The 26087-nt window shown below is 42.5% G+C and overlaps 1 protein-coding gene across 6 annotated transcripts in view; it reads left to right on the top strand.

Moving 5' to 3' along the window:
• Positions 1 to 26087, top strand: part of LOC125461702 (myoferlin-like) — a 204356-nt gene that overhangs the window by 137906 nt on the left and 40363 nt on the right. For all 6 annotated transcript variants that reach the window (XM_059653127.1, XM_048550744.2, XM_059653126.1 and 3 more), the window contains 3 exons: positions 1898 to 2037; positions 11926 to 12014; positions 13909 to 14004. In XM_059653127.1, the coding sequence (XP_059509110.1) occupies positions 1898 to 2037; positions 11926 to 12014; positions 13909 to 14004 (325 nt within the window). The remainder of the gene's footprint in view (positions 1 to 1897; positions 2038 to 11925; positions 12015 to 13908; positions 14005 to 26087) is intronic.

Below are 26087 nucleotides of genomic sequence, written 5' to 3'. Positions count from 1 at the left end.
CTAAGTCTGTGACCTCTGCCATGTGGAAGAATATTTGTTTTGATTTTAGCTTATTCATCCCATCAATCATTTTTCAGAGTCATGCATGCTTCATGTGAATATCAATGGAAAACCTGACAGCTGAGATAAAAAGATGAGGTTGTGGAGCAGTGAATAGACAAATGTAATTAGACTTCCCTTTCACTCATCTGCTGGATACGATCACTAATGTTGATCCAGTACCTTGTGTCAAACTGAAAACTTGTTCACCAATTCCCTGAGATTATTGAATAAAGACACCACCTAGTGTATCACTAAACTACTTGCAGGTTCCACATTTAATCTCTGATTTGCATGCAGTTGGTTACTTTTGAATTGGGAAGCTTGCCATCTGTGCCCTCCAGCTAAGGAGGTAAAGTGTCAAGTGGGAGTACCTGTTTCTTAGGTTCAAAAATGGTATTCAGCATAAGATTGCATATAGTCTAACACCCACTTGAGGCAGTGGCTGCAGGTCATGCGTATGCCTCTATTAATGTTTGCATTGAGCACAAAAATTGAAATTTGTCATTAACCATGTTGCAAGAGTGATACAGTCACTCACGGCGGGGGAAGGAGGAATCAAATCTACAACGTTGGTAGACTGGCAAATGTGATGTTTGTGTCTTGGTAAGAATTATCAACAATATATAAATACAAGGTGAATTGGTTGGAGGATTTGTAAAGGGCTTTTGTGTGGCAATAAATTTGACTCAATATTTAATGTCGATGTAAAGAAGCCTTTTGGGGGAGGGGGTGAATAATGCTGTTACTAGAACAATTCAAAGATGCACCGAAATTTTGCAATAGAGTAATCGTACCTGAATTTTTGATGCTGTTTTGATAAGTCCAAGTAGGAAAACCTGCATTTTATGTTGAAGTTGAGTTATTTCTTTTTTGAAATAGTATCTTAGATGATTGCATCTTACTTCCACCAACATAGCCTGGGAAGTGAGCAGTAGAAAAGGTGAACTGGAAATTGATCGTTGTGTGTTTTGAACAGGTTTTTTTGAGTTGAGAACAAACTGACTACAGGGCAGGGCATCTATTTATAGCAGAGTTCAGTTGAAATTCTGGGCACTGGTTAAGAGAGATCTAGCCTCCCAGTTAACTGAAGAACTCCTGATGAGGAGTTGCACTTCTGGGCTAGTCCGGCTGAGGAGAGGGAGTCAGTTCTTGATGCTAAAGTACACAGTTAAGGAATGTTAGAACCAAGTGTTCTGACCAGAGGTGGCTGTGCATGTCATTTGTGACACATGTAGAGACAAGGGAATCTAAATCTCCACCAAATGCCCCTCCTTTGCAAGGGAAAAGCCTGCCAGAAGCAGGCAGAAAATCCAAGAAATTTCAACCCTAAATCATTAAACACTTTGAATACAGTTTCTATCTTCCAATCTTTGGTAAGTATTTGTGTAATATGTGTCAAATAGGCATAGAAGGAAAATCGAAGCTCAGTTTAAAAAATGACTGATTCTTTGTACTTTTCATATCTTTAACAGATTTTTGGGGTTTTTAAAATTTTTTTCAGTAAAATGATCTTTGAGCAGGTGAACCATGTAGCTTCATTTGATTTAATAAACGCCTGGATTTTTGGATTTCCAAACCAAAAAAACTTCAACTTTGTGGTTGCTGCCAATTATAACATCATCATATGTAATTCTGGCAGCTTTGTTTCAAAGAAATGAGCATGTGTTGGTGTGGAGAGGTCCAATGAGAAATTTCAGAAGAATGAATGGGTTGGGGATAGCTAAGCCTTGCGATTTTGAAGAAAAGGCCAAAAGTCTATATTCTACTCTCGGAATAAATAGAATAAATAATTTAGATTACATTGCATTTTGTCCTTTAAAAATTCTGAGCTTGCTTTGTTTTTGTTTTAATACAGAACGTAACAAGACTTTAAATATCCATCTTGGACCTCCAGAGGAACGGCTTGCACTTCATGTTTTGAGACAGCAGGGACTTGTACCCGAGCACATAGAAATGAGGTCGTTGTACAGCACCTACCAACCCAACCTTACACAGGTTCTACTGTCATTTTTGAATTGGAAGCTTGCCTATGATGTATAACCAGGGATGAATTTGATTGAGGTAACGAGTGGGGTGAGAGACATTGCATTGGGACAAACTTGTCTTGGCCTCTTAAATGTGAATTTTTTCACTGTGTATGCCTCTTATTGCAGTTGCAGTGAGATGTAGGGGCGTTGGTGAATTTTCCCCTCAGTTCTTAAAGCACTGAATGCTTTATTACATGGATTTTTAAGGTTAAGACACTGACCTGCGTTCTGTCTCCTTAAAATTTTTCCCTTGACTTTTTCTCCGATCTTTCAAAGACAGACTAAAATACTCCAGAAGCCCAAATAGATCAGGCTAGTATTTGACTTGAATGTGCTGTTCCTGTGGTAAAATTGGTAGGCTTGTAAGTGCAGTCATGTGAACGTCAGGGATGTCATGGAACAGCTGCGGGACATCCCTCCTAGGGGAGGGGGAATCAGTGGTGGGATTGAAGTCTATATCGGTACCAGTGACACAAGGTATAAAGATGAAACCCTGAAAGCAGAACTGAAAGAGCTAGGAAGGAGGTTAAAATGCAGGACTTCAAAAGCAGCAATCCCAGGATGACTCCCATTGCTACCATCTACAAAAACAGAAGGCTTAATCCATTAAACATGACAGGATACCATCTGATTGCAGAGGCATTGGAACTGTTTCTGGGGAAGGTGGCAACTGTACAAATTCGATGGGTTCACAGTTACAGGACTGGACTTAATAACGTGGCAGGAATGTTGTTTTTCCTGTTGGGCTGTGCTTAAAGTAGCTTGTTGGGGATCAGAGACGGGTGCCAAATTGGAAGAAAGTGAAGTTGGTAACAGGAAGAAAACTGCTAGGGATTCAAAAGCTGAGCATGGAGTTTGCATTGAATGTCAAATGATCTCAAGATGAAGCAAAGGGCACACTATCTGAATGTGTGCAGTACTTGCAACTGGATAGTTGTTCTAGAGGAATAAACGGGTATGATCTAACTGCCATTAGAAGATTGGCTATATGGTGATGTGACAATGGGAAGCAAATAGCCAAGAATATTTGATGATATTAAGGGAGAATAGACTACCAGGAAAAGGTGAAATTGCACTGACGAGGGATGAGACCACTAAATTTATAAGGCAGGATTGGATTGGGCAGGGGGGGGCGGGTGGAGAGAAGTGTGGAGTCTGTTTGAAGTGAAGCTAAGAAACTGCAAGGGGCAATAAACATTGAAGTTATTTACACGTCACTAAATAGTGATATTATAAGACATTGTATAAATCAGGAGATGGGGAATGTAGTATGGGCAAGAGTTATAATTGGGGTGACTTTGCTCTGCCTGTAGGCTGGATAAACCAACTGAGCATGAAAGCTGTAGAAGATGAGTTTTCTGACAAGTTAGTGATTGTGTTTTCTAGAGAGAACCTGATTAGAGGACCGGTTATTTTAAATCTCGCTTTATGGAGTGAATAAAGGTAAAACAACTTTTTAATTAGACAAAAGACTATTAGGGATGAGAGACCACAAATGGGGGAATTGTAGACCAAAATGCTAGAATTTTTTTTAACGAAGGATGTGATAAATGAATGCTCAGCTAATGATCTGGTGTTCAATTAGAATTGCCAAAAAAACATAGTCACTTGAAGGATAGGAGGTTTTCAGAATTACCAAAGGAGGAACTAATAACTTGGGGTATACAATAGTCCAGAGGTGTTATTGCTAGACTAATAATCCAGAGACTCTGGACTTGTTCTGGGGACCTCGGTTCATCTCACTGTGGCAAATGGTGAAATTTGAATTGAGTGAAAATCTGGAATGAAGAGTCTAATTATTATGAAACCATTGTCAATTTTTCGAGAAGCCATCAGGTTCACTAATGTTCCTTTTTTTAAGGAAGGAAACTGTCATCCTTACCTGGTCAGGCTTCCATGTGACTCCAGACTACAGCCATGAGGTTGACTCTTTAACTACCCTTAAGGAAGTTCGGAATGGGCAATAAAAGCTGGTCTAGCCAGAGATGCCCACAAATGAATGACCTTTCTTAAAACAAAAATTCAAGAAAGGGAGAATAGAATATGAATGCAATTTAGCAAAGCAAAACACAAATACATTGTAAGAGCTTCTATAGCTAAAAGGAAAAATTCCATTCCACTACATTTAGTGGAGAATAGAGAAATGGTAGGGAAGCTAAATGATTACTTCATCTGACTTACCTTTGGAAAACCAATCTCCAATTTAGAGATCCAAGTGGATACTGAGAATTGAGTTCAAGGAAATAAGTATTAGTACGATTTCCTAGAAAAATTGAGGCTGAAAGCTCATACACACCCAGATAGACAAACAGGAGGCTGGAAGAACACAGCAGGCCAGACAGTATCTGAGGGGAAAAAAACGCAGTCCAAGTTTCAGGTTTTACCCTTCATCAGGACTCCAAGAGGGAATAGGGGGAGTTGCAGATAGTCGGGGAGGGAGAGAAAGGGGTGAAGACAGAAAGGTAGTGATAGCTGGACACTGGTGGTAGGTATGACCTGGTTAGTTGATGAGGGGTGAATCCAGTTAGTGGCTGGAAGGGAGGGTCAGAAGGTGGGGCTGGAGGAGAGATGGGGGATGGGTGGCAACGTTATTTGAAATTGGAGACCTCCATGTTGAATTCTCAAGGCTGTCGGAAGATAAGGTGCCGTTCTTCAAACTTCGGTTCCGAGTTGCTGCAGCAAATGAAAGAGGCAGAGGCTGGATGTGTCAGGGGTTGGTGGGGTAGGGAGTTGAAATGGACAGTGCCAGGGAGGCCATTACGAGCCAGGTGGAGATGCTCGCCAAACAAGTCATCTAGTCTATGTTTAGACTCGTGTAGAGAAGACACATCAGGAGCATCGGATGCAATAAACTAGGTTAGAGGAGATGCAAGTGAGGCTTGCTATCTTGGAAGGGCTGTTTAGGGTCTTAAATGGAGGTGGTCAGTGGACAAGTGGTGCATCTTTTTATAGTTATGGGGAAGGTACCAGGCAGGTTGGCGTGGTTCTTGGAGTGTGGTGCAAACTAAGGACGAGCAAAGGGAATGGTCCTTTGGAAGGCAGAGAAGGATGGGGAGTCGAAGATGTTCCAGGAACTGGGATCTAGTTGGACCCCTCCTTGTTTTGAAGAAGGTACATTGGATGCAGAGGCTGATGGGCTGGAAAGTGAGGACAAGGGTGTCCCTATCCTTGTGTTTTTTGGGTGGAGGGGTGGTCAAGAGCTGTGGAGTGGGGAATAGATGAGGTGCAGTGGAGGGCTGCTTGGATCTGGGGTAAAAATAGTGTTTGGTAAAGACAGACATTCGAGATGCTCGCGAGTGGAACATCTCATTGGAGCAGTTGCAGTGGAGACACAGGAATTGGGGAAAATGGAGTGGAGTTTTTGCAGCTTATAGGGTGGGAGGTGGTATAGTCTAGTTATCTTTGGGACTCTGCATTTACAGTAACTATTGGCAGGTAAGCTGTCATCACATTGATACTGAGAGGTTAGGAAAGGGGAGGGAGGGGTCTGAGACAGTGAATTTGAGGGCAGTGTTGAAGTTGTTAGCAAAGCCTGTGAACTGCTTCAGTTCACTCTGGTTATAGGATGCAGCACTGATGCAGTCATCAAAGTAACAGCGCATGAGTTGGGGAACGGTACCAGTGTACGTACTGAAGAGAGACAGACTGTTCAACATAACTGACAAACGGGCAGGTGTAGCTGGGGCCCATGTGAGTGCCCATGGCAAGCCCCTGGATTTGGCAAAAGTGGGAAGAATTAAAGGAAAAGTTATTGAGGAGGAGGGGTGTATTGGTGGCAGGGGAACTGGATGGGTTTGTTGGAGGCGGTGGAGGGGGGGAAAATCTGAGGGCCTGTAGGCTGTCCTTGTTGGGTACAGACATGTATGGGGATTGAATATCCATAGTAAAGATGAAGCGCTTGGGGTGAGGAACTAAAAGTTGCCGAATACGTGGACGGTGTGGTTTGTGTCCTGTGTGTTGATGGGGAGTGCCTGAACCAAGGGGGAGAGAATAGAATTCAAGTAGGAAGAGATGGGTTTGATGGGGCAAGAGCATGCAGAAATGATGGGTTGGATGGGGTAGTTGGGCTTGTGGATCTTGGAGCAGGTAAACCAGGCAGAGTAAGGCTGGAGATGGTGGAGGAGAGGTCACATCACAGGAGGAAGCAATGAGATCATGAACAGTGTAGGGGATGGTAATTTGATAGTCCATGGTGAGGTCATGGTCAAGGACGAGATACAATGTGGTGTCGGAGGCTTGGCATTTGGCCTCTTTGACCTAGAAGTCTGTCCTCCAGCCCACCACTGGCCCCATGTTTATTGGCGAGTTTGGTGAAATGGAGATTGGTGTGGAGGGAGTGGAGAAATTGAAGCAGTTGGTTTCAATTGCAGTTAGCAAGAGGCCATCAAAGGTCCTCCAAGAGGGAGGAGGAAAGTTGGAGGCAAGAGAAGGGGTCCCTGGAGGTTGGAGGGAGTCTTTACTGAAGCAGCTTTGGAGTTGGCAGAAGAGTTCATGTCATGATGGGCACAGAATTTGAGGTGGGGGTGGAGCTGCAGAAACTGAGCCCTTTTACGGAGGGCAAACTGTGTTTGGCCTCCGTTTGAGCTCTGGGGGAATGGTGAATGTGGCAAGGTTCATTGGGCTTTTGGTGGGGTGGGGAGCAGCGACTGTATGTGATGAGTGATGGTTAGGTGTGGTATGATTTGGGGTGAGTAGTTGTGGGAGGGGAAGGAGGGTGGGAAGCAGGTCCATCCCCAGGACCTGATTTTACCTCCTAATGTGGTTCTGCATTCCTGCAGATTAGAAGTTGGCAAATATCCCCCCAGCTATTTAAGAAAGGAGCAATCATGAGAGTGGAACTATAGACCTGTTCGCCTTGCACTGGCCTTTGCCAAAGTGGCTTTGGGAAGTTTGGGGACTAATTTCAGTGAATGGGTAAAGATGCAGCAGGTGGAATATAATATTGCAAAATATGATCATCCACTTTGGTAAGAGAAACAGGTGGGCAGTCTTTCTTGAATGGCAAGAGGTTAGAAAGCCTCCATGTACCATAAGACCTAGATGTCCTTGTTAATAAGTCATTGAAGGCTAACATGCAAGTACAGCAAGCTATCAGGATGCTAATGGAATGTGAGCCTTTATCTCGATAAGAGTACTAAACCCTTGGTTCGGTAGTATAGGAGCTATTCCAGGTGTGGTCTAGAGTGTTCAGGTTTGGTTTCTTGTGGGGAAAGATGATATTGCCACTGAAGGAATGTAATGAAGCTTTATCAGACTTGTTCCCAGGATAATGGGACTGTCCTATGAAGAGATCGGGCAAACTGGGCCTTTATTTGTTAGTGTTTTGAAGAATGAGTTGACTTTGAAAACTACAAAAAACTTAAAGGGATTGACAGAGTGGGGAGTCGAGACCTTAGGGACTCTTTAAAAATAACCAGAATGCCACTTAGAACTGAAATAGTGTGGTTTTTTTCTAAACCTCTGGCAGTAGAGAATTCAAAGAATTACTACCTCAGGGGTTATGGAAACTCCAGTATTTGAGAGAGAATTTTGGTCACTCCCAGGGTGTAAAGGGTTGTGGGGTAGTTTGGGTAAAGGTATTGAGGTGGTTGCCTGGACATGATCAAATTAAATGGCAGAACAGGCTTGATGGCCTGAAGGGCCAAGAGAAGACATAAGCTTGGAGTATGGAATCAGATGACAGGGATGCCTATGTTGGTTCAGTTGTAAACAATGTCTGAGAAGCTTGAATTCAGGCTGAGCTATATTTTGAGGCTTTGGCTTAAGAACAATGCCATAAATTGGAAAAGTAAATGTTTAAATAGTAAGTTCAGTGTTTTGAATATCCAATGGTTACAAAAATATTTAGTCAGAAGAACTAGCTGAAAACCGCAAATCAAATAAATAACTCAATTTTGGATTAATCTAAATTGAACTTTGATCTGGATCTAATTTCATTTGAAGCTGCTGAATTTGAATTACTCAAATCCAGCCAAGCAACTGGAATACATTTCAAACCTGATATCAAACCTGATTATTTGCTCTGCAATTGATCACATTTAGATGAATTTGGTTTTGCTGGACCTGTGCAGTTCTGCAGTATTACGTGTTTATTTGTCAATGGTCTATCCCTTATGATGCCTGTGAGCATTGTTGACTTCTGCCCTTTTTTATTTGCATTATCTTGAGATAATTAGAGTCAAGCTTGTTGTCTAGGCATTGATGGTATCAATGCAGTGTGCGCAACATTATATCGAATAGAACATTCTTGTCGAACTGTTGATTGCCTGACCTCTAGTGAGTAAGGCAGAATTACCCCCACAAGGAGGTATGGCATCCTTCAGTTTTTCATGTTTCTGCTGATCTTGCTCAGTCAGGAGTGTTTAACTTTCCACAAAGGTTAACATATGAATTCTAGAACATTTTGCTTTCAATTGCTGCTGATAATAGTTGACAAGAGCCAAGGCACACAGTGGCTGAAGGCACTGACCCAGTGTACATTTCTGTTAAATAGTCAACATTGGACATGTGGCAAATTGACTCCTTTGTGTTCAGGTTGGTCCTGTTGGTAATTCAGATCAGGTGAGAAACAAGTTGCAGACGTCAAACTGACACATTTTGACAAACTGTGTTAAGATGAGCAATCAATGTCAGACATTCAAGGAGCTACAAAACTTAGATCTGCTGAAAGAAAATATTGCCTGAGGCAAATGTAAAACTTAGCATTTATTTGTATTGAACTGTGTACTTGCAAGGAAGAACGTACAATTGCAGCCAGAGTTGTATGCAGCATTTTCGGTGGGAAAAAATTCTACGATCTTTGTCTAAGGTGTGCATCAAGCAGGGGGTTTAGACCCCACAAAAATGAGAACAGAAGCTAACCACCCCCCCCCCCCCACAACTCGAGTCAATTATCTTTTCATACCTCTATACTTCCAATACAGTGTTCTCTTAGCTAATGACTTAACCTTTTTGCATGGAACTTTGAAGAAAGTCCAAATACAATGCACCCATTGGTTCCCCTCCATCAACTCGCCGAGACCGTTAATAAGTTAGGCAGGCATGATTTCCCTTGAAGCTGTGCTGACTCTGCTGATTTGATTTTCCTAAATGTGCTACTATTTACTTCCTTAACTGATTCTATTTTTCCAGCAATAAATGTTAGTCTAATTGGCCTATAGCTACCCACTTTTTTTTTTGCTTTTCTGCCTTTTTTGAATAGGGATATCAAATTTAGTAGTTATCCAGCATCCAAGGACTTCTGGAAAATTACAGCAACGAATTCAATATCTCTGTAACTGCTACTTTTTAGGAAATCAGGATGCAAGCCATCAGGCTTGCCTGCACTTGCCTGCCCTTAGCTCAGTTAGGTTGTCTAAAAAATATTTCTGTAGTGATGGGGGTGGCACTAAATTACGTATTTTGTATTAATAAGATGTTCAAACCATCATCCATAAACACCATTGTTTAACTCTTCCACCATTTCCTTGTCTTTCCTGCAACTTTCTCCCCAGATTAACTCTAAGGGCTGATGTTCACTTTGACTTCTCTCTTCCATTCTTTACATTTGAATCAATTATTTTCAGTTTTCATATTCCTCACTAATTGGCCTTCATAGGAAGACTAAAAAGATAAAATAACTGTTTGAATCTGAATTTATCCTGGTCTCAAGTTATCAGACCTTTCTGCCTTTTTTCTTTTCAATTTGATGCTGTCCTTAACTTGGTTCTTTGGGATTGCGGAAGACTTTAAGTGTACAGCAAAATGAGTGGGTGAGGGGTTTTAAACAATGAATTTCCAGAAGGTGGGCTGAGCTAATTGAAATCTCTGCTGGTAAATGAGACCAGTAATGTGCTAGTGCTATTGAAAGCTAGCAAAGATGAACAAGGTTAGTGTATAGTGAGAGAATGAAGTCATTTAACGACAAGAATTTTGAAATTTAATTAATGACAGTCAGATTAAAAACTACATGTACGATGCAAGGGTGAGAATGTGAACATTGGTGCATCCACAAGATGAGGCACTGTAGGAGCGAGATTCTTGGGAAGCCAGTGGTGAGGTGTTGAGCTTTATTGTAAGGAATGTCTAAATATAAAATTTGATTGTAATAAAAAGTGAGGGGGCAAAATTTGTGTTGTTAAAAATATGCTACCTATGTGTGAAGGGGAGGTTTAATGGCTGCTACATTTACAGCTGGAATGGGGAGAAAGATTTATAGCCAAGGGTGACAAAACTTTTGCAAGTTCTAACTCCAAGCCATTGGGTGCAGAGGTGATGTTTGTAAAGGAACAGTACTTGGATGAGAACTGGTGTGGAACTGACGAGAGATTAGAGTCTAGAAATTCAACTGGAAGTGACCATAACCAACTCAATGGAGCAGAGTAGCAATGAAAGAAGTTAACAAATTTATCTACTCCCAAATCAGAAGTTGACATGCTGAAACCTATCTGTTCTTAGTCCAGTTGTACCTCAAGCCTTGTGTTCTCTTCTGTCACATGGAAGGCATCAGTCCCTGATATCTGAAGCTAAGAGCTAACGTGTAGCGCTTATGCGGACCAAAATTTTTGAGCTAATAGTTCACAACCTTGACACTTTAGTCTTGGAAAGTGAATAAGAATGCTAACTAGATGATTAATTAAAATCTAGAGGGCACTTTGCTAAATAACTGCAGATAAAGAAAGCACAGGGTACATTTTCCAGTTATAGTTCCAGATTAGTAATCTAAAATTTGGGTGTTAATCCTACTATGGCAAGTTATGAATTTGGTGTTGAACAATCTTGGTAATTTAGCATTATTGAAAACCACCCAACAAATGCCCTTTGTGGAAGGGAATGCATAACTAAGAACTGGCTTGGTCTGTATCTGGTTCAAGCGCTATGGTGCATGGTTAGTCTTGATTTCCTTGATGGAGTATTTCAGGGTGAAATTCCAGTTTACCAATGTTACTCATGACACAAATACTCGAACGTTCAAGGGCAAGATCCTTCCAGTAATTGGGCAGAGAATTTAAGATGCTAAACTGGATGCTCGAAACAATTTTTGTTGTTTTATGGTATAAATTCTGACCTGTGTCTAACTTTTTAAAACAAAAAAAGCAGCTGGTATTCAATTGTTTAATACAAAAGTGCTCATCTAAAAAGTTAGCGCTTTTGTTTTGAAAGAGGCTGGATGTAATGTTTCTCATAAATGAGAGGGTGCATAGTTACTTGAAAGTGGAGTCATGGATAGACAGGTAGTGAAGAGGATGTTGGCATGCTTGCCTTCATTGGTCAGTGCATTGAGTTTGGAGGTAATGACGTAGCTGTTCAGGACATGGGTTAGGATTCTAAAAGTGGCCTGTGTTTAGTTCTGGTCTCCCTGCTATAGCAAGAACGCTAAACCTGAAAGGGTTCAGAAGAGTTTACAAGGATGTTGCCAGGTTTGCAGGGTTTGAGCTGTAGGGAGAGGCTGAGTAGGGAGAGGCTATTTTCCCTGGAGCAGACTGAGGGGTGACCTTTAGGGGTTTATGAAATTGAAGGGTGTAGAAAGGTTCAATAGCCAAGATCTCTTTTCCCCAAGAGTGGGGAGTCCAAAACTAGAGGGCATAGGTTTAAGTTGAGAGGAAAGATTTAAAAGGGACCTGAGGGGACAATGTTTTCATGCAGAGGGTGGGATGTGTGTGGAACGAGCTGCCAGAGGAGGAAGTGGAGTCAGGTAGGATTGAACGTTTAAAAGGCATCTGGATGGGTATAAGAATAGGAAGGGTTTGCTATGCTGGTAAGTGGGACTAGGTCAGTATTAAGATATCTGGTTGGCATGGATGAGTTGGACTGAAGGGTCTGTTCCTGTGCTGTATAATTACATGACTCTAAATGTATCTCTCTCTTTTTAAATTAGGGAAAGCTGCAGATGTGGGTTGATGTTTATCCAATGAGTCTAGGTCCCCCTGGACCACCGTTTGACATCACTCCCCGAAAACCCAAAAAGTAAGTGAAAGTGAAAGTTAAAATTTAAATCCATTTTAAATCCATGTGAAGTCTGGCTGACAAACAATAGACAATGAAATCTGTTTGACTGACAAAAGCAGTTCTTTATGTTGCCCCCCCCCCCCCCCCCACCCCACTCAGAAATTTAGCCTCTATTTCTGCACGGTCTGTTTTGGGCGAAGTGTGGATTTTTTTTTTAGAATTTCATTTTCTGTTGATGTGAAAGGGTGACATTGACTGGGAGGAAAAAAAACCTATATTTTGGTTTAAATTGACATAGTTTGAGTGCTAGAAACATGTCTTGAAACAAGTGCTAAATCCCTGGAGATTAAATGGAAAATGTTAGATACGATTAGTGTTTTCCATCTTGTACAACATTTCCAAATTTTTAAACAGCCCCTTGACTTTTTAATGATTAGAGTCAAATTTGGTTGATCCCATGATTACTAAGAAAATGAATTCATTGTGATGAATTTGGTGTGTCAAGGAAAATTAAAGGTAACTGCCCTGGTTATCTTGTTCCACCCAATTAAGAATACTTGCTATTGATTTAGGTAGACACTTTCAAAATCAAAGTTTCCTGATGGCTCATTTGAGTTGCTGCAGCATTTAATAATGTGGGGTAAGTTTGCTGTGGGCAGATTTCTATGTTCCAACGGAGGTAGGAACTGGATTGGGAAACCTAAAATTCAAGGGTGGCTCCTGCATATTTGAAGCTGGATGGGGCTTTGTTCCTAAAACACAGTATTTTTGCATGGCCTGCTCTGCTGGCCCCACCCTAAGGATGGGGGAAAATGGCTAATGCATGGGAGAGATAGGGGTGGTCCGTACCCTTGGGCCTGTTTTGGATGCCCACCTGTCAATTAATGGACCACTTAAGCCACAGCAGGGGTAGGCCTATTCCAGTCAAGAAATAACAGCTTTAACTGTGTGGAGGAAGGGAGGGGGTGGTGTGAAGGTACTGAGCCTAATAGGGGGTAGCCCTTTAACACAAAAGAAATGTCTTGGTTCTCGCTTTACTGCTCCCCATAACCTCTAGCCACCTTGCCCATCTCACCAGGGCCTGCCTGCTCTGGGCAATACCCTGGGCTTACTGAAGTGTGTTTTCATTCCTTTTTGGGGCTGCCAAGTCTCTGCAGTAACCATGATCGTGCTTGACACCTGTTGGGCCTACAGAGCTGCCAACTAGTTGTATGGCCAGAAGATCTGAGGTAGAACCTGCTCCTGAGGTACAGCCAAATGTTTCTCCTTTTTTAAGCTATCAACTTTGTTAGCACCTTTTTACATTGCAGTGAGACAGCCGCAACTTGTGTTCCAAAAACTACCAAAGGCACCTGACTTGAGTTTACTCCAGCCCTGCGTGAAAACCCAGTCCTGGTCAGAGTTGGTTCTGACAGACTTGGAATGCAGGAAATTTTATGCTAGGGTTGGGAAATGTGCCAATGCTGCCGTGCAATTATACTTGCTGTTTTTCTACCAATGTCTGGAATGATCTTGGCTTTGACTGACTACGTTGTCTGTCTTCTCCTCCATTTGCCTTCCTGGCTGTGTAAGAGCCTTGGAGAAAATGTTGCAGTAAAGCCTGAGAATTGGAATTATTTGCTGCAGTGTTATTATATGGATGCCAAATGTCAAATTCTACCTTGCTATTGAGGTATTAATACCTAGAGGTTTTAAATGGACTAATGCATGTTTCGGATTAGTTAGAAGAATGTTAAGTATTGACTGGGTAATATCACATGGTAATTCCTAAAGATTTCAGAAAAATATTTATGTTTTAAACCGGCTCCCAAATCCTTTTTAAACAAATCTTAAATAGTTGAGGAATTGTGCTGGTGTGGTTTCCATACAAAATTTCAGCATTTAATGTGGTCGCTTCATGTGGTTCATGCAGATATTTCCTTCGCTGTGTAATCTGGAATACCAGTGATGTTATTCTGGATGAAACAAGCATTACTGGAGAAGAGATGAGTGATATCTATGTGAAGGGGTAAGTAGGTCATTCTGATGTGTACTGATATAAAAGGGTTTTTAACTGGTTCAAAGCAGTGTACTTTTGCCTAAAAGCTAGGCAAGGCCTAATGTTTGACTTTCTTGTTCATGTTTGCTGCATTATTTACTGTGGCTCTACGTCTGTCAGTTTGGCAGTGAAAGTGAAGTGAAGTTCATGGGCAGGCCAAATGAGACCTGGGGGAGATGCTGCTGTTTGGACTATTAGTTTTTATGAAGTGACCTGACGAAAGATTTGTAGAACTGATAGGTCTTAAATGGCTTGTGATCTTGCTGACGACAGCTTCCATGCATTTTAGTTCAAAAATAGTGCAGGTGGAAGTTCTAGGCAAAAGGTCTGAATTCAGAATATAATTTCCTGTAATAGGACTTTGTTCTTCAGAAATGTGATCAATGCTACTCAAAATGTCAAATTGCTCAAAAGAAAAACATCGCAGACCTGTCTCCAATACTGCATGTGTTGTAGCTTTTGTTTCCTGAAGTGAAGGATGAGTACACTATCATGTTTTTAAAGGCTTCTGTTTGTGGCAGAGCACTAACTTGCAGTGGTAACTTTGTTCAAACTCTGGCATCACTCTCCTTGTCCAGCATAGTAACAGATCAAATATTCCTTGTTCAGAAGTGAGCATTGCTGTCCAGGCCAGCGTTGGTAGCCCAATCTGAATTGTCTTTAGAGAAGGTGGCAGAGAACTGCCTCAATGCTGCTGTTTGAAGGAGCAGATACTCCTAGTGCTGTTAGGGAGGGCGTTCCAGGATTGTTACACAATGACACTGAAAGGATAGTGGGCAGCACTGCCTCACAGCACCAGGGACCTAGGTTCATTTCTAGCCTTGAGTGACTATGGCATTTGCATGTTTCTCCCCATCTTGCCACCTCCACCGCGCCCCCCCACCCTCGTATCTGTGTGGGTTTCCACCAGGTGCTCTGGTTTCCTCCGTCCAGTCCAAAGATGTGCAAGTTAGGTGACTTCACATTGGGATATGCAGGGAGACAGGGATAGGGTAGTGGGCTGCGGTTTGGGTGGGATGCTCTTCAGAGGGTTGTTGTGGGCTGAATGGCCTCTCTGTGCACTGCAGGCATTTTGATTTGTCTGAATCAGTTAGTGTAGGGCTTGCGCAGGAACTGGCAGGGATTTGCTTCCCTTACTTTCTCAGTGACAGAGGGCATGTGTTCAGAAGGTGCTATTGAAAGACTTAGAAACTTCAGCGTAGGAATAGAATCGTTTTGTTTATCTTAGCACATGTATGATCAAAGTCAGATACCGCACGACACTGTTAGTCCAAGTTTGTTTGAAATCACCGAGCTTTTTCAGCACTGCTCCTTCAAGTCCGCCCAGTCTAACACCAGCACCACCACCACCTGTGTATGATCAAGTGGAGCTGAAGGCTAATTGGAATTCATTCTGAAGTTGTCAGTAGAAATCATGTGTATTGCTCTAGGGATTAAGATCCTCTACTCTTAGTGAAATATTGGCATTGGGTTCACTATCACCTCATGTTTACACTACAAAGATTTTTGTGCCATAGCCAAGAAATGGGCATTCAATAAAAACCCAAAGAACTGTGGATGTTGTAAATCAGGAATAAAAACAGAAGTTGCTGGAAAAGCTCAGCAGGTCTGACAGCGTCCAAAGAAAAATCAGAGTTAGACTTCTGGTCTGGTGGCCTTTCCTAAGACCAACGTAGCTAGGAAAGTTGCAGTTTTATGCAGAAGATGGGGTGGGGGGCGGGGCCGTGGAGGAGAGGGTAAGGAGTAAATGATAGGTGGGAATAGAGCCCAAAGAGTGAGAAGAACAGTTGGACAGACAAAGGAGTTGATAACCATCTGGCTAGGAGGGTGAATAACTGTTAGTGGAGACTGAGATAAGACCTGGTATGTGGAGTAGGGGGCTAGGACATGGGAGAGCTCAGGCCCTAAAATTATTGAACTGTATATAGAGTCCAGAGAGCTACAGGGTCCCCCAGCAGAAAATGAGATGGTGTTGTTCTTCTAGCTTGCGTTGAGCTTTACTGAAACACTGCAGTGAGTCAGACAGAAATCGGCCAGGGAGCAGGATGGTGTGTTTGTGGGACAGGCAGCTAGAAGGTCAGGGTCTTTTTTCAGGCAGATGTGGACGCTCTCGCTCTCGCTCTCGCTCTCGCTCTCGCTCTCGCTCTCGCTCTCGCTCTCGCTCTCGCTCTCGCTCTCGCTCTCGCTCTCGCTCTCGCTCTCGCTCTCGCTCTCGCTCTCGCTCTCGCTCTCGCTCTCGCTCTCGCTCTCGCTATATGTGGTCACCCAGTCTATGCTTTGTTTCCCCAATATGGAGGAAACCACGTTGTGAACAGTGAATCGAGCAGACTAGGCTGTAGGTAATGGTAGACTGGGAAATGCAGGTCAAGAGCTGCTTCACCTGGAGGGGATGCTTGGGCCCTTGGATACTGGGGAGGGAGAAGGTAAATGGGCAGGTGTAACACATGTGCCAGTTACAGGGGAAGGTGCCTTGGAGCTGTGTTGTATTGCAAGTGAAGGAAGTGTGGATCAGGGTGTTCCAGATACAACCGCCTGTATGGAACGCGGAAAAGGGAGGGCAAGGGAACGTCTGGTGGCATCTTGGTGTGGAAATAGTGTCTGATCTTCTGGATGTGCATGCTGGTGCGTTGGTAAATAACGACGAGGAACTCTAATCACTGTTGCAGGAAGGAAGAGAAGGGGTGAGGGTACAAGTGCAGGAGAAGAGTTGTACCTGGTTGAGGGCATGGTTGACAATGGTGCTGGGGAATCCTTGGTTGAGGAAGGTGGTGGACATTTCGGCAGCTCCCTTGTTGAAGTTAGCCTGATCTGAACATATGCAATGGAGACAGAGGAACTTATAGAATGGAAAGGAGCCTTCATAAAAAGCAGGGTTTGAGGACGCATAGTCTGTAGCTGTGGGCGTCATTGGGTTTATTAGTGGCCAGTCCATCCTCAAATGGAAACAGCTGACTAGTAAGGGAAGGGAAGAGTCAGAAATAGATCGGGTGAAAGTGAGGGCAGGATGAAAATTGGAATCAAAATCAATGAACTTCCCAATTCTGGACGAGCAGTGGGGGAAACTGCACTGACTATTTCAGTATGTTGGAGAAAGAGTTGTGGGTGGGGGCTGGGATAGGACTGGAACAAGGAATGCTCCATGTACCCCACAAAGACACAGGCATAACTGGGGGTGTGTCCTGGTACCCATGGATGCTCCTCTGACTTGGAGAAGTTAAGAGTGAGTTTGTGCTTAGCTAAACACAGGATGGGGACGGGTTGAGTCCTTCTTTCTTCCAATAACGAGCAGAGAGCCTGGAGACCATCCTGGTGTGGAATGGATGTGTGAAGAGATTGCACCTCCATGGTAAAGAGGAGGTGGCTGGAGGCTGCAAACTAGAAATTCAAAAAAACTGGCATAAAGCATCAGAAGAATCATGGATGTGCGTGGGCAGGGGGTGGACCGGGGAGAAAAGACTGAGTCAGGGTAGGAAGTGATGAGTTCTGTGGGGCTGGGGCAGGAGCAAGCTGAAATAATGGGTCTGCCTAGGCTGTCCTGTTTTGAGGAATGTTGGGTAGAAGCGAGCTGTGTGGTGCTGGGGGACTACCAGCTTGCGTGTGTGTGCGTGATTCACCAGATGAAATGAGGTCGCTTACTGTAGTTGATATGGTAGCCTGATGTCCCTTAGTAGGGTCATTTAGTCTGGGCGAAGAAGGGAGGTGGTCTGAGAGCTGGTGCTCCATGTGGTCAGTGTGCCAGACTACAACAGTGCCAGTCTTATCTGCAAGCTTAATAACAATGTTACGGTTGGATCTAAGTACACAGATTGGATGAGGTGGGACAGAGAAATTGAGGTAACCAATGTCCTGTCAACAGTTCTCGATGCCCTATCTGTTCAGGCCAGCAGGTGGGGTCCAGGTCGAGGGAGAGCATTGGAACTGGGTGGAGGGGTCTGTGGGATGGGGAGAGGACTCCTGTCCAAAGAAGTGGGATGGAGGCAAACGAAAGTTTGGCTGAAACGTCTTAAGGTTGGGGTGCATAAATATGAACTGAGACCTTTGAGTACAGAACTTTCAACATTGGAGAACAGAAATTTAGGTGGGATGGTGAATGTTCAACAGGGGGTGGAGTTGGAATCATTGAAGGGGACGGGGACCTTGACATTGGTTCAGTTCAGGATAAATTGGTGGACAGTTATTGAATTGTCTGAAGTCTTTCCAAGCTTGTTATGATAACCTAAAGGTTGTATTTTCAGCCTTGGAATAATTAGTGCTTGGGGCTAGTTAGTTCAGTTGGCTGGATGGTTGGTTTGACATGTAGAATGACACCAATGATTTAGAGTTCAATTCCCACACTGGCTGAGGTTACTATATAAGGACTGTCCTTCTCAGTGTCTCGCTTCACTTGATGTGTGGTGGCCCTTGGGTTAAACTACCCCAGGTGTCTCTACTATTGCTGTGCAAATTGGCTTTATCAATACAGCTATCTCATTGGCCATTTACTGTTACTACTCCAAAACATGACAAAAGCAACTTTCCTTGTGAGGAGTTCTTTTGTGCAAAGCCAATTCATCACAAACCATTAATCTACCTCTGTATTGGGTAAAGAGCCTCAAAAACCAAAGCAATGATTTTGGCAACAGTAATATGTCTTTAGAGGTCAGTTACTGGTGACCACAGATTTAAGGTGATTGATAGAAGGAATTGTGGGGGATATGAAGAAAAGTGAGTGGAGGATGTCTGAAATTCATACATTTTAAAGGAATCGATGTCAAACAGCAGGAAATGAGATTGAGCTTCTATCTCTAAGGGACCATCTCGGAGTCTGACTTGGAACTGTTCTGGTGCAACTGTGCATTCCAAGATTGGAGAGAGACGGTCGAGGTTGTGATATTAATCCAGAACAGAGTGCTGCTGCAACCCAGTGTTTTCCAGTAGCCATGTGACCCTATTCTATTATGACCGCAATAGTATTTGGTTAATGAAAATTTTAAGAGCAGAAGTAGGTTATGTGGCCTCTTTTGAATTATTTAATCAAATCGTGATCCTTGACTCTGACTCTGCTTTCCCACCTTGTTCCCAAATCACTGAACTCCACCTTTTTTCTTTTTTATTTCCATTTGACTTAACTTGAGATTTTCTTTTAATACCTTTGGTCTTGAACACTCAAAACTGAACATTGCACACATCTGGATAGGGAATTGCAAAGACACCCAATCCCCTCAATTTTTTTTTAGAAAAGTGGTTTCTCTTCGAATTCTATCTTGTGAGGATGTGAAAAGTGTTTTATGAATGCACAGTGTTTCTTTTTGGGGTCCTGTATAGATAGATATGGTTTCTGGACTGACAACCTTGATGCTGCTACAAAGGGATAATAGTGTGTGATCGTGATCCACCTGGAATAGAATCTTAATTTTCATCTCAATTCCTTCTTCATTTGGTGCAAAGGGTGTTGTCTCCAGATGGACAATAGTTGTATTGTGACTGCCATCTAATATACTGACAATAGAACATGATCCTTTCATGACATTAGCTGCTTCAATTTTGTTGTCACACAAAGGAACTGGGTATCCATTTATAATATGGAACAGGAACATCTTGTCAGATGTACTGCATCCAACTGAGCAAGCTACAGAGATCTGCTAAACCACTAACTTCCAAGCTCCTGATTCCACAGAGGTGGTGTTAAGATAGATTTCATAAAATTAGTTATTTCTCCACCTCTGCAAAAGTTTTTATACATCAGGATTGCTGAAAGATGAATTCATTGGGCAGTCTTTGTCCTCTGTGCACCTTTTGTGCAAACTGTCTTTAAAAATAACCGACCTGTAATAAAGTATCCATAATGCCTGTATTAATCACTGGAAGATGTTAAGGCTATTGTAAGGACGTGCATGAAGGACATGCTTTTGTATTTGATGGGGTAATCTGCTTCAACCCCAACTTTCCTAAATACCCCTAGTATATGCAATGATAGAGAATACACAACCCTCAAAGGTAGAGAATTGGAAAGGTTCGGAACCTTGTTGAAATTTCTGTCCCTCATTGTCCTGAATGATGATTCTTTGATTCTGAAGCTGATGTTTGAGATCGCCTACCCAGGCAAACTAAGTTTTGGTGCCTGCCTCATTAAGCCCCTTTAGAATCTTGAATGCTCTGACAAAATGATGTCTCATGCTGGAGTTTAGAAGAATAAATAATTTGACATGTTCAGCCTAAAGAAATAGAGAGAGGTTAAAGGAGTGAGCCAAGATCTGGCAAATGGAGCACAATGTGGAAATGTCTATTTTTGGCAGAAAGAGATTAAACATTATCTAAACGGTGGGAAGTTGTAGAGATATGTGTCCTGTGGCATGAATCTCAATCCTACTATGCAGGTGCAGCAAAAAGTAAGGAAAGCTAATAGAAATTTGTTGTGTTGTGAGATAGATTAAATGCAAGCATACAGAGGTTATGCTTCAGGACCTTGGGGTCCATATCTGGAGTACTGCTCACTGTACGTTTGTTTTGGAAGCAATTCAAAGAAGGTTTCCTAGACTAATACTTGGAATGAGTAGCTTGCCTTACGAGGAAAGCTAGACCGACATCCTGTGGAGTTCAGAAAGGTTAGAGGGGACTTCACTGAAACGTTACGATCCTTGACCAGGTTGATATTAATAGGACACTACTGCATTATTGGGGTATGCTGGAATATAGAGTTGAGGTTAAGTCCAGATCATTGTGATCAACTTGAATGGCGGAGTAGGCTCGGAGCCAAATGGCCTATTCTTGTTCCCAGTTCATATGTTTGTAACTTGTCAAAGACAAGACTGTTGTTGCAGGGATCAATTTAGTTAATGTTTTCTCTATGACCTGCAAGTATAATCCATCCTTGGCAATGGAGACACATACTGTGCAGAATACTCTAGATGGGGTTGACCAAAGCCTTATTAAATTAGCAAAACTTGCCTTAATTTTGTACTCCAGTCCTTTTTGTATTAATACATCAGTATGCTGTGTATTCCTGATTGGTGAACTTGCATGATAGCTTTGTGTGAATACATGAGTTTCTCTGAATTTTAACATTTTAAAGTTTTAATACATTTTAAAACAAAACTATTTGTCAATTCCTGGCACCAAACAACCAAATAGCCCCTCCCTTCCCCCACATTTAACTCTGTCTACCACCTTGTTGCCCACTCGCTCAACTGACTTGTATCTTTGCAGCCTCTGTTGTCCTCACCTTACATTCCTGCCGACCTTTGTATAATCAGTAAACTTTATGACATTGTTCTTGGTCTCTTTGTCTCAATCGTTAATCTAGATTGTAAATAACTAAAGCCCTAGCACTGATCCTTGTCACATTGCACTGGCTACAAACTGAAAATTCCCCATTTATGCCCCCTTTTTTGCATTGTGCATAAGCCAGTCACATCATTGCTATATTTTGTCTCCATTCCAAGTGCCCTAGATAGGCAGTTTCTAATGTGACAACTTGTTGAATGCCTCTTAAAAATCCTGGCTGGTTGTGCATGTACTGGCTCCACTTGCTTTTATCTATTCTCTAATATATCCATGAGCATCACCCAAACAGAAGGAAGCCCATGGGCCAACCCTGAGAAATGTGAAGTTATAGAAAAGGGATCAGTATAGCATGGTACCTGAATGTTGCTGAACAGAAGTCTCTACATGGTTAATGTTGAATGATTGATTTATTTTCTGGCATGAACTATCTTGAGGAAAAATGCAGCTAGTTGGTGTTTAGTGTTCATGGTGCTCTCAAAATCTAATTGCAGCCCCCTCTCATTATAGGGAACAGTAATGGGATTCTCGTTGCATTGATTTTAGTTGCCCCCATCCACCCCCCAGATTGAATCGGAATTGCATTTGTCACAGTCTATTCATAGTTCAGTTTGTCGATTTCCTCTCTTTTCTTCAGTGGAATGTAGGTTCTATTGTATCTGAGTTGAGGAGGGGCACCCCTCTTCTATGTAGAATGCACTTAAGTTTACCGTTGGTATGAATACCATAAGAGCCTATTACTAAACAAAGGTTGGCAAAGTTTATATTTCATGGTAATTTACGAGTGATGAACGAGCTATTCTCTCACCTCCACCATCACCCACCCGCCCCCCCCTCCCAAGTCGGGTGAAGGTCATTCCTAACTTGTCTGTGGCAGCTTCTGAGTTCCCTTCACAAAGTTAGTGCTGAATTGTGTCCAGGGGTCTGCAACCGAGTTTGCGATGGCTGGGGGGTGCGAAAAAAAACTCCTACGCAAACAATTAAATTGTGAAATTTTGACCTTGTGCTCCTGTAGCTTTACTGCGCTTGCCGCTTCCGCTGGCTTTCCTGCATTCTGATCATTAACAAGCTAGAATTCAGTTGTGATAAAGACGCTGATATTTAATCTCCACACAACTTTCCACTTAACTAGAATTTACGTATCCACAAAATGCTCTATCCTTCGCAAAAGCATGGGGGCTGTTTTACAAGAATGAAATACCTTGACCGGCTGAACACTTGCAGTATTTTCTGTTTTGGGCAGTCTTTTGGTGTATTCACGTTTTGGGCAGAGCATCGAACCTTAAATGTTTGTATTTTTAATTTTAAATGCGTTCCTTTAAAGTTCTGCGAACGGGCTTTTCTGTCCTCAAATTTGAAGTCTCTTGATCTAATTTTTTTTAAAAGTCACTTTCCAGCTTGTAATTGTACAATTAATATTCCCTGAAGCCTTTACAAATCATGAAGGATTTTGTTAAGCAAATTTTTTTTTGGAGGAGCAACAGTGTTGGTAAATTGTGTCCAATAGCTGACAAATTGGTACTAGGCTGCTTGTCTCGAAGAATTTTATTCCACCGGGTTACTGTAGCTGCCGGTCTTGGCATTAGTAAGAAGTCAATGTGTATGCTTTCATTTCTTTGAAAACCTAAATGAGTAATTTCCTTGATAACACACATTGTGGAGGGCACATGCACCACATATTTATCATTCCCAACCCAATATGCTTTGTACTGTTTTGCGTAGCTGGAGCCAAGTCCACATCACAGGATGACAACACGCGGCTCGCGTTTAAACAAATACAGGAAGTCGTGACCCATTTGTTTTGATTTTTCCACTAAGATCCTGGCAAAGGGGAATGCCGCTGTTGTCAATGAGAAGACGGGAGCAAATACGCAAACTCTTTTTGGAAATTGTGAGCGGATTTAGTAAGCATATTGGATGGGAAGTTGTGAAATCCGATCAAAATCTGCGTAGGGACTTGAGCACAAATATTTGTACCCTCCGACGCTCTGTCTAACTCTGCCTGCCCCCTTCTTTGAGAGGAAGGATAATGTGTTGACAAATAATTTTAGTTCACCTATAGCCTACAAAAGGTTCATCAGCCCCCGCAGGACCTGAACAACTTTTCCCTTTTTGGCTATATTTGTGCAATAGCCTGCTGTGAAATGGCAAAGTTCACCGTTCATATGAACTTTTGAACTCCTATTTGTGTTTGTCGCAACACAACCGTCTAAATCAACCCAGCGCGGAGTTTTTGTCGGCAGCATTTTGAGTACGGGACCTTGTCTGGGTCAGCTGGCAGGGGAAGATGTTCTTTTATTTACTTAATGTAAGCCATCAGTTTAGTAACGAGCAGGGATTGGAGGTAAGTGAAAGGAGTACCTTGAGAAAGCTGATATTGCGTTGGTTCATCAGTTCACTGAACTCTGTTTGACCCCCCCCGTCCCCCGAATTGGAGGCTTTCCCCAGGACAAGTCACAGCAGCATTGACAATCGAAGCTTCCTATCCAGTTTCGCATGCTGCAGGCCTGGGAGTTTACTGGATCAAGCCACAGTTTGTAGGTTGCTCGTCTTAACTCAATAAAACCGTTTTTAAATACTTCGAGGGCTTAGTTGTCTGCTGGTGAATGGGTCAACGTGATGAGGCTCATTTTCTTCATAAACTTGAGCATTCTGAAAATACCAGCCACTTGTATTTAGTTGCTGAGGGGTAATATTGTTGATTCTAAACCCTTTTTAGCATAAGAAACCAATTTAAGTATTTTATCACATTGTAGGGTTTAATTCCTGCTGCACTTGTTTCGTTGTACACTCAGTTTGAGCGTGCTGCAAAATAAATACATTTACCTGAGCACTGATCACCCTTAGCAGTTATTTTACTTATTCTGCTTCCACCACCCTGATTCATAAAACAGCAGCAAATGGTACGTGAACTAGTAGGAAATCTTAATGAATAGGAACAAATTTGTACGGAGGTTTCAGTTATCTGTGTGAATATTAGGGTGATTATTGTAGGGGATTTTAACTTTCCAAACACCGAACTGGGACTGCCGTAGTGTTAAGGACTTGGATGGAGAAGAATTTAAGTGCGTGCAAGAACATTTCCTTATTCACTTTGCTTATATACCCATGAGGGAAGTTGCAATTTGACCTGCACTTGGGAAGTAAGTGGGGGAGCACTTTCAGGCCAGCAACCATAATTCTATCAATTTCAAAGTGATGGGAAAGGATAGACTGGATCTAAAAGTTAGAGTTCTAAATTGGAAGACCAATTTAGTCACTATTAGGCAAGAATTTCTGAATTTTGTTTGGGGGCAGAAGATCACAGGTAAAGGGATGGCTGGAAAATGGGAAGCATTCAAATGAGATAACCAGAGCCCAAGGACTGTATGTTCCTGTTAAGGTGAAGGGCAAGGTTGGTAGGTGTAGGGAATGCTGGGTGACTAGTGAAATTGAGGTTATAGTCAGGAGAAGGAAGCACGTGTCGCTGTAGACGGCAGAGATCATGTAAATACCTTGAGTATAAGGGCAGTATAAGTGTACTTACGGAAATCAGGAGGGCAAAAAGCAGATATGACAGCTTTGGCAAATAAGGTTAAGGACAATCCAAAGAAATTCTACTGACTCATTTTAAGGACAAAAGGGTAACTAGGGAGATCAGCAAAGCCACCTATGTGTGGAACCATAGGAGATGGGGGGGGGGGGGGGTGGAGAGCAGTGTGTGCAGTTTGTAAATGAGTATTTTGCATCTGTGTTTACTGTGGAGAACGATATGGAAGATGGTGAATGTGAGGCAATAAATTAGCATCTTGAAAAATCTCTACAGAGCTGGTGGTACTGGATGTCTTAAAATGCATAAAGGAGGATAAATCCCCAGGACCTGATCAAGTCTGCCCTAAACTTCTGAGGGAAGACATTGTTGGGCTCCTTGCCGAGATATTTATATCATGGATAGCCACAGGTGATGTGCTGGAAGATTGGTTGCTGACTAATATGGTGCCACTATTTAAAGGTGGTAAGAAAATACCAGGGAATGATAGACTAATAAGCCTGACATTGGTGGGCAAGTTGTTGGAGGGTAATCCTGAGGAAACAGGATTTACCTGTATTTGGAAAGGCAAGGACAAATTAGGAATGGTCAACGTGGCTTTCTGCATAGGAAATTGTCACATTAATTTGACTGAGATTTTAAGTTTTATCAAGAATTGAGGGCGAAGCAGTGGATGTGATCTATATGGATTCAGTAAGGTGTTAGACAAAGCTCCGTGTGGTCGACTGAAAAGGTTTTTTGTCACAAAACACAGGGATAACTCGGCATGTGGATACAGAACTGGTTCAAAGGAAGATGATGGATGGTGATGGTGAACGGTTGCTTCACAGACTGGAGACCTGTGACCAGCAATGTGCCACAAGGATTGGTGCTGAGTCCACTGCTTTTTGTCATTTATCCAAATGATTCAGATGTGAACATTTTAGAGGTATGGTCACTAAGTTTGCAGATGACACAAATTGGAGGTGTAGTAGACAGCAAAAAAGTTACTTCAGTGCAATCGGATCTTGATCAGATGGCCTGACGGACTGAGGAGTGGCAGATGGTGTTTAATTTTAGATGGGCACTAAAGGCAGAGGGAGCAAAAAGACTTCATGCAACATATGGAAGAGGTGCTGCATTTTGGGAAGGCACATCAGGGCAGGACTTGGGTCCTGGGGAGTGTTGCTGAACCTCCCATTCCAAGACCTCTGTTCATAGTTGAGTGGAGTTGCAGGTAAATGGGATAGTGAAGGTGGTGTTTGGAATGTTTGTCTTTATTGGT

The sequence above is a fragment of the Stegostoma tigrinum genome, chromosome 20 (assembly GCF_030684315.1).
Source record: "Stegostoma tigrinum isolate sSteTig4 chromosome 20, sSteTig4.hap1, whole genome shotgun sequence".
Lineage (NCBI taxonomy): Eukaryota > Metazoa > Chordata > Chondrichthyes > Orectolobiformes > Stegostomatidae > Stegostoma > Stegostoma tigrinum.
This window is presented reverse-complemented; position numbering and strand designations above follow the sequence as displayed.